We start from the raw sequence: 9,120 nt of genomic DNA on the forward strand, positions 1-9,120 counted from the left end.
GCCCAGCGATCTTTCATGGTGCCACCGACACGCTCGAAGGGGGCCGCTCCCCCCTCCCCTGCACCACCATCCTCTTTAATTAAAAATTGAAATCATGTAATTACCTCTTCATTAAAGCCAATTAAAACCCGGCTGACAAGGGAGGAGGCGGCACATTTTGCAACTTGCCGCGGAGATGAGAAAGCGCAGACCACAATTACGGTGTCTGTTTGCTTTGCCTTCACCCAGCATCTTCATCAGGGCTGGCTTTGAAATCGGACCCGGGTGAAACGGCGCTGGCAGGTTCTCGGGCCCCGCAAACGCTGCGTGCTGGTCGGGCCGGGTGCTGGGAGAGGTCGCCGTGCGCCACGGTGGGAAATGGAGGCTGGGCTGCCTCCTCTTCCTCCTCCTCCTCTGCGCCTGCAGACACGGAGTGTGCAGAGGAGGGATGCTCAGGGGCACCAGGGGTGGAGAACAAGCCTGAGGGACAACGTCGCCCATGTCTGGCTGAGGAGCGCCCCCCACGCCAGGGGCTGGCTGGGCTGGAGCTGGCCTGGCTACCGCAGCCCCGCCTGTTGGTCTCCATCTCTCAGGGATGCTTCAAAGCCACTGCTGGCTCTTCGCTGGGGCCAGGAGCACCCCCACGGGCGGTCCCACCCCTGCTTGGTTTTGGGACTGACTTCACCCTGCGAGGTGAGCGTGTGCGTTCAGAGCGCTCCTTGTTTGCCATAACTGTACCCGTAACAGTAACCAGTTGACAGGAGACTGAGTCCCAAATCAAACAGGGTATCTGCAGCCTCTTTGGCCTCACTGGGGAAAGGGACTGAAACCTCTGGTTCCCCAAAGAAGGCAGAAGCAGCAGCTGGGGGCAGTGGGAGGGAGGGCTCCGTCCCCTCTTCTCCTTGGCCAGGAGATCCCAACACAAGCCAAGCCATCTCTGTGACCGTAAGAGTTTCCAGCCAGAGCCGTTCCCAGACTACGGGTGCAGAGCCGAACACAGGGGCAATGCCGCAGCGTTGCTGCTCGAGATGCCGGCTCGGTGGTTTACCCTCTTGCTGCCTGGCTGTGAAACGCCTGAGCAAGCAGCCCTTGCAAACGCTTTGTTGCACACACCGCACTTGCCTACGTTTCGACCTGGACTGTGCTTACTAACCTCTTTTTATTTTTACTTTTGGTATAATAACAGTGCAGCGTTCCTTGTAGGCGATCTGTCTTCAAAGATCTCCTTTTTGATCTTTTCATAGGCTAAGCAACAATTCATCCTATATAAATCTCAGATTGAAAGTACATAATTTGCTTTTCCTTGCTTTTTTGAAGCGGTAAGAGATGAAATGGCTTAGGGGAATGTCAGCAGCAGTTATATCTTAATTGTTTTTTCTCTGCATCAAAAACGCCTTGAACTATTCACTTCTGTGCAGGAGCTCTACCTGACCTTTACGGCAAGTGCTTAAACTCCCCTAACAAGTTATATCGCATCGCTGACTCCTGCTTTGGTAGTAGCTCAGTACTAATGTTGTAACCAAGCCTCCTTCTCTCATGCTCTTTCTGTACAGGCAAATCAAAGAGTTTGAAATGTGTCTTAAGTCAGTAGGGTGAAAAGAAGAAGATAATTGGGTGAAATCTAAACTAATATAAAAAAAGAAAAAACCCCAACCCCTCTGAAGTGTGACCTTACCACTGTTGGTCAAGTAGGTGTTCACCCAAAACCACCAAGGCAAGTTCCTCCCCTCACTGCTAAAAGGGATGAACGTGGCCTTCATCACCACCAGAGTGAATCTGCTCTGCGAAAGGGGCGGTTTAAGAGCTCACAAGGAACATTCCCTCGGTGCAATATTTATGTCGGTGATAGACCAATGGTCCTGCTCGTCCAGCATCATCCTAAGCTGTTTGGTTTCTGCTCCGATCAGGGGCTATTTATTTATTTGGTTATTTGTTTCCCATTTGGGTCACATTGCATAATGAGGGAATTCTTTTCCCTGCCGTTTCCCTTCTCCAGCCCTTTTCTCAAGCTGGCGTGGGCCTGTCACGGGTTACATTTCACTGGCAGATGCTGGGGGCAAGCAGCGAGGCAGGGGCGAGTCAGCAAGAGGCCACTGCGTCACTGACAGCGGCTCCTTTGGGAAAGGACAAATTGCTGGGAGAGGTTTTTTTTTTGCAGCGTGGGACTGTTTCCAGGAAGGCTGGTTCCAGCCAGGAGAGTTGGCACTCGGAGCACATGTTCGCTGGGCTCCATTCACCTGGTTTGGCATCCCCATGAGGTGTCCGGATTCCCACGGTAAAAACCGGAGGGTTAGGCGGCTTGTGCAAGAGGCGAGCGCGCTGCTGGGTGGAGCGTGCATTTTTGCTTGTGTAATGGGAGGTGAATGAGCAGGGAGGAAAGCCGGTCTGGAAACAAAAGCTGGCACTTGGCAAACAGCTCAGACTTCATTCACACGATGCTTCATTAACAGCACACAAGCTTGGATTTTTATTTTTTCTAATTCGTTCTTTTTTTGGACACTTGTCAAACCACCAGAGTGACTTGCGGCGTTTTTTGTTTGGGCTTTCTGGCCCGCGAGAGGCTGGAGGTATTTAGGACAGCACTATGAGCAGATGGAAAAACCCAGCTCTGCTCACTACTGGTGTGATGACTATAAGCTGTGTGGGGAAGGAAGGATGAAGGTTCTTCCGCGCACAGGTCACAGCTACAGCTGTTTGCACACTGGTTACAGTGAAAGACATGGGCACCAGAGGTAAACCACGTGAGGACTCCATCTCTGACCAGAGCCTGTCCTGCCACAAAACCACTGCTTCCCAGGCTTCAGTGGGGAAATAACAGCTATTGGTCTGCAGGAAGAAGCAGAGGATAGAAAGCACGAATGCAGCCCTTTGTTTTTGTTAATGCATTGCCTTTCACAACAGGCTATCAAGAGGTGATGTGCGTGACGCCAAGTAAACGTGATTTTCTGAAAGGCACACCTTAGTGGCCGTGAAAAGCCATGGAACCAGGTGAAGCTCACTGATGGCGAGGCACTGGGGCACAGGACACGTGCTCCGGCAGCAGCAGGATAAGCAAGTCTCCCACCTCGCTGCATAGTCCACTACTTGCACTTACAAGCTCAACTAGAAAGGACGTTTCTGCCCTTTGCTGGCTCAGCCTTAGGGGTTTCTGAAAGGACTCAAAGTAAGACTCTTTGGAAGGTGCACACTTCAAGCCCAAGTCCATAAGGTTATGTTCCACCTCAGCGTAAGGTCGGTCAGGCAGCTGGGGCATGGCTCACGCCTGAAACTCACCTGAATCGCCAAGCTCGCAAGGAGCGAGCGGTTTCCTCGTGCCGTAACTAGTCTGACCTCTTCTTACGTGCTCCTCTCCAGCACGGGTCTCCTCTGGACCAAGCTGTGCTGAGCTGGCTTCCTCGGCGAGGCCTCGTTTGCTTGAGGAACTGCCATCAAGGCAGCATTTAACTGAGGATGAATTTATTACAAGTCTCCTTTATTTTAAAACAGGAAAATCCTGTTTAATAAAGTGGAAACGTACAGAAGCCGTTTTAATTTTTCTAGCTACCACAACTCCCAACCAGATAGCAAACCCCAGATAACTGAACACACTGAAGCCAGACCGAAAGCTCTGTTACCCCCATACCAAGCTCCCAGGAAGGTGCCCTAACGCTGGGCAGAAGACTCCCGAGAAGCCACAGCCCGTCCCCAGTTTTCAGCTCGAAGCAGAGCATCTGCCGTTTGCTCTGTATCAGATAGGGCAGCAGGGTGGCACCCCCAAGGCTTTCTTCCTAGACAACCGAGGCGCTGAGAAGCTATTAATCACGCTGCAGCCCGAGCAGGCGACACGCCAAATTCATCTCTCTTGGAGCACTTCCAGCTGCTTCAACTTTCAGATCCAGCAATGGAGCTTTTTTATCTCAAACAAGCTCCCGACATGAAGCCTGCATCAAAAGAGCCTGTTCCCACAGACTGAGCTCCACAGCTTATCAGGTTGCTGTGATGCTGATCAGGCACAGATACATGCAGACTCACTTTTTCAGTACCACCTCACCATGTTTTACAACTTCCCACCTTAGTTTTGCAGAAGGTCTCCAATTTATTTGTCTTAAGGAACAGTGAAAACACCAGTAATGATTGTTTTAAATTTTTCTTTTCCAACAGGTAATGCCTCCTCTCTCCTTTCCATACTCATGCACTCCCTGTATTTACCATCCAGCCTGGATTTGTCCGGCCGTGACATTCTGACAACCCACCCATCAGTTCTTCACACTCCCATCTGCTAAAGGAATGAGCTGAGCTGTTCCAGCTGCTTTTCCTGTAGTCAAAGTCTCTACCAAGTGAAAACAGAGAAGTCCACTAAATGCTTGTCTTTGCCACAACCAGCCAGATCTGTCACGGCCAGAGATCTGTTTTCCCTCAAGCTGTGTTGACTGGTGTTAACTCTGCTTTAACAAATCCCAGCTCAGCTTTCCCATCACCTTCCTGAGGAGGAACATCTCGCTAGGCAGCTTCCTCACCCACCCATCTCACCTGCGCTCCCCGAGCACTGGCGCATTCGCTCCGCGTGGTCTGGAATTTCCCGTTTTCACAAAACTAAAGTTAGCCTTTCAGGATTCATGCACATAAATTACTTCACTGTGCTAATGCGCAGATGTTTATCTCCAGGTAGCAGCACTCCTGTTTAACCATGTAGTGGGAAGCACTTGTTCAGGTCTGGTGAACAACCATTAAATTTTTTTTATATCAAAAGGAAAAACACCGCTCAGGTATCTCCATTTGATGTGCTCGGCAGCCTTGGCACTGTCACTAGTCCATTTGCACACGTGCAAACGCCATTCACTACTTCTCCCCGTCAGACATGTCTTTACGGTGTCCTCTGTACCTGCTACAGCACCCCATACTCTAACAGGTTAAAAAGAATTAAAACTCAGGTTTTGTAAAAACTGTCCGGAACCTGTCTCTAGTCCTGCCTCTTCCCCCATCCCTCCCTTAACACTGTCACCTGAGCATTAGGGCCTTGCATTTTCTGCCCACAAGACAGGTGGGAATCTTAACAGGTCATAAAAAACGTTTATGCCCCCCAGCACCTCATTCAGTGCACGACCAAACACGCATGGAATCTTTACTAATGACGCTGCCTCCCAAAAAACCCAAATCCTACACCACACTCCAGACTGTTTACTTGCAAACTGAGCAAGTTTGTTCTGCTTTACATCAAAGAACTCCCTAACAGTATTTACGAGGGCTCCTTTTCTTTGCCTTTTGACAACTAAGCATTTTTTAAGGATGCTCAGACAAGAGGCCAAACAGCTGGCACCCCCCGGCAAACGCTTCCCTGTTCACTACCGCAAGGCAAGAGGATACGCGTTCCACCTAGGAAGCATTATGGACCAGACAGGCACCAACAACCATGTTTCACAACTTTAATAGAATATTCTATCTATTCTGTACAAATTGAAAACACCGTATTAAGTTACAAATGTGTAAGGTAAGGCTGGAGCACTCTACATGCCTGGTCACAGTGTTGATACAGCTGCTATTCAACTGCTGCCAGAGGCTGGCAATGGATGCTGAAACTCGAAACGTGTACCTGAAGTGCCACACAACAACAAAAGGTAGTTTTGAAGACTTCAGAGCTTTAAATAAAACAAATTGTGGAATGGAATAATTTCAGTGTTGCAAGTAAGACACCAAAACTTCAGATTTATTGAACTGAATTTTGATCAGTCTCTGTGTTCATAGCGAAAGGTCCTCCCATGCTGGACACTAAGCAATTAGACCACTGCAAACTTCCTGGCTCTTTGGCTGCAACCCACCTCCACCAACAGCAACAGTTTGGACTTTGCATTTTGATCTTCATCCGGAAGAGTTGGCATGTTGATGTAAGTTCGTTTCTTTTGCCTAGACTACTACACTGAGATCAATTCAAATGGTTTGTTTTACAAGTACCCATATTGTATGCAAAAGAGGAAGATTTTCAAGTATATTAAAAACTATTAAAAAGCACTAAATTCTGTCCAAGTACTTACAAACATGAATAAATAAATAGTAAGATGAACAACTAAGTCTCAAATATGACACCCCCTTCCATGAAGCACAAGTACTTCAATTCAGTTGGTTTTACTGAGATAATAAATATGACATTTAAAGCTGCTCAAGCACTAGTTCAATTCGTAGGTTGCAAGAAACATTAAAAAAAGGGGTGAGGGAACTAGCAAAAAAGTCATATTGCTCTATCTGTTTCAGCTACCATACGTGTAATCCATTTACTTCAGCTTCTCAGCACATCGCTATTCCACAAGTTTCAATGTTTAATGAGAAAATGGATAATCCTCACTGGGTAGTCTGGACTATTCCCCTATGCATAGGGCAAAAGGCTCTAAAGGCTTATTCACATACCGAGCTACAGTGTACCAACGGCTGTAGAGTGTGCTTTATTTAAACCTCTCCATTCCCAAATGCATTGAAGTTGCCACTGTACATGTTAAGCAATAAAGAAAAGTTAGTGAAAATCATGCATTTTAAAACAAATTAGTTTTAAGCATTGTTAATAAGATTGTGCTGCAGCGATGGAATATCCTGAACTGCAGGCCAGGTATCCAAACATCTGTTACAGGTTGTTCAAATATCACTTCCAAGTGGTATTTCCTTATTACTGTTGTTTGCATTCAGCAGGTTGGCTGGAATCTTTCTGTATAAAGGAAAAAAAGAGGAAAAAGACAGATAAAGCCAACACAGCATACAAGAGAACAATTCAACAAATGAAGTGAATGGGCTACACAGTTCTGAATTAGCTAAGAGGTATCACTAGCACAGACAAAAACGCTATGTGTAAGCTCAAGCTAGGTCATACAGGTCTGACCAGCAGTCACTGTATTTAGTGGGTTTCCCTCTGTGTGGTACCCCATAATATTTTTAATCTGCATTTGCATTCCTTACGCTCCATCCAGGTAGGCCAAGGCTCAAGCAAACGAGTAAGCAAACCACCTTCTACTCCCTCCAATTTGACTTTAGTTCCTATTCAACAGCTCAGCAGCGAGCCGCCACCTCCTCACCCGCTTCGAGGCGGGAGAAAGGCAGGCTGCTTATTCTGCAGCACGTCCGAGTTCTTCCTGAAAAGCTTTGCCCTTTCTGCTAAGGTGATAAAAATGTAATTTATGTGTTGATTTCTTCTAGGTTCTGCATCACCAGCAGGTAACCATTCAATAGTTTAACACTGGGCAAGAAGTCCACACGTTAATCTGACTATGCAAAAGTAGAAACACCTTCATTAGGTAGTAAAACAACTTTCCCTTTGGCAAAAGGAAGTTGTTCCAGGAAGGAGAACAAGCACTCAAACAGCTAAAAGCTTCAGGTTTTACACTGCACTTGCTGCTTTTCCTGTTGTAAAATAGGAATGCTAAAGCAGAATTAATTCAGTGAATTTCCTGTTTGCTTCTCCCTTTACCATTCTTAATATAGTTTATTATAAACCAATAGCAGTCACAGAAACCCGCTCCATTCTAGTAAGGCAAAATACAGGTGTAAAACATGATGCTTCGAATGTCACTGACCACAAAATAAATTTTTTCCTGGCAACTATCCTAAACAAGAGCTTTGTGTGTTGTAGAAGCAGCAAATGTGCAAGAGTTCATTACACATCAGGTAACCAAGAGCTAAGACAAATTAAGTGTTTTGCCTGTGGTGAGGAAGAACAGCAACTAAGAAAAACTCACACTCCTTATCCTACATTTTGCCCTTGATAATCTGCACTAAATCCAGGCCATTTTCCCCTTCCTCACCTAAACTGCTTCAGGGTTCCAGCAGCCACTATCATTCCCACTGGCAGTGGGAAAAAGCCAAACACTGTCTCTTCTGCACAGAATTACCAAAGACTGTTCAGACGTTTTGCTCCCCCAGCACATCTGGCTGACTTCAGCTTTGTACTCTCTCATCTGCCTGGGGTTCCACAGAACATTGATGTGAATTCTTTTTCACTGCTCTGAGACTAAACAGAGCATGAACTCCCTCTTGAAGGGAGATATGTTTACATAAAACACAAAATTAGCATTCTCTTTCTCAAAAATAAAAGATCCAATTGCCAGTGGTAATTTGGTGCAGGCTATTCCTTTTCATGCAGAGGCAGTAAAAAACACACAATGTTTTTATCAAAAAGCCTTCCAAAATGATCTGTTTTCTTGTAACTGCTTTGTATTTGAACATGGCCACAGAGCAGTGCACCACATCACTTCCCCTCCCCATGTGTGCCATAATCAAGTAACAAACCATTACTTAGAAAGTAATTACAGTCTTTCCATCTGCCTCCTTCCCTCCTATCTTCTATTTATTTCAGACACACTTAGGCTGACCACTGCAACCATTTCAGCCAAATTTTAATGACTAACTAAACCCTCGTTATATTTGCTAATAAACTTCATTATCTTTTCTTTATACTTGTCTTGAGTTCTGTAAACATTTAAATGATGTTACTGCATATCCATCTTCATCCTGTAAAAACTGAGTCACAGACATTACAAGGTTCCTTCTTCAGGACCTGTCAGTGTTGATGACTGCTCTCAGACAAAAACCAACCAAAAAACCCCAGTTTAAGGGGTTCTCAGATGAGAGTCAGCTGGACAATTTTGAAAGAAATGCTGCCAGTTTATGCTATTTTTAGCTGACAGTGCAGGTCCTATCTATCTTGACCATACAAACAAAATGTTTAAGCAGGCCATAAGCCACAAGGTGGCATTCTCAGATCAGACTCCAACACAATCAGTTTTCTTCCACCATTTCCACAGCACTGCTGTTGCTTAGAAGACAGCAGATGGGCTCCACACTGCCTTCAGCCACCCCTCAGCCTCACATGAAGCATCTCACAGGCTAATCCCAAGGTGGCAACAGCACAGATACCGTTTTCTGCAAGCTGCAGCTGCCCCATTAGGTACATGTACGTAGAAGCTTATTTTTGGTCTCTGATGGTTCCTGTAAGATGAGGGAGCAGACTCTGGGCTGCAGGCATGATGAGATACCACTGTGACACCCCCCCAGGCAGGGCTATTGAGCTTGAGCCTGTTCCTCCCAGGGTGCCAGACTGGTGGTGCTATTTGGCCAATCCATTTATTGGCCTCAGGCAAATCCTGCTCTATTTATTTCCCCATCCTAGCAAGACTTCCATTCCTG

The 9,120-nt window shown here is 46.5% G+C and overlaps 1 protein-coding gene across 2 annotated transcripts in view; it reads right to left on the bottom strand.

Moving 5' to 3' along the window:
- Window positions 1-5,367: 5,367 nt before the first annotated feature.
- NAP1L4 (nucleosome assembly protein 1-like 4) overlaps window positions 5,368-9,120 on the bottom strand; it is a 23,588-nt gene continuing 19,835 nt past the window's right edge. For both annotated transcript variants that reach the window (XM_010133567.1, XM_010133568.1), the window contains one exon: window positions 5,368-6,649. In XM_010133567.1, coding sequence (XP_010131869.1) covers window positions 6,611-6,649 — 39 coding nt within the window. In that variant the 3' untranslated portion in view covers window positions 5,368-6,610. The remainder of the gene's footprint in view (window positions 6,650-9,120) is intronic.

Source organism: Buceros rhinoceros, unplaced genomic scaffold, assembly GCF_000710305.1.
Source record: "Buceros rhinoceros silvestris isolate BGI_N320 unplaced genomic scaffold, ASM71030v1 scaffold38803, whole genome shotgun sequence".
Lineage (NCBI taxonomy): Eukaryota > Metazoa > Chordata > Aves > Bucerotiformes > Bucerotidae > Buceros > Buceros rhinoceros.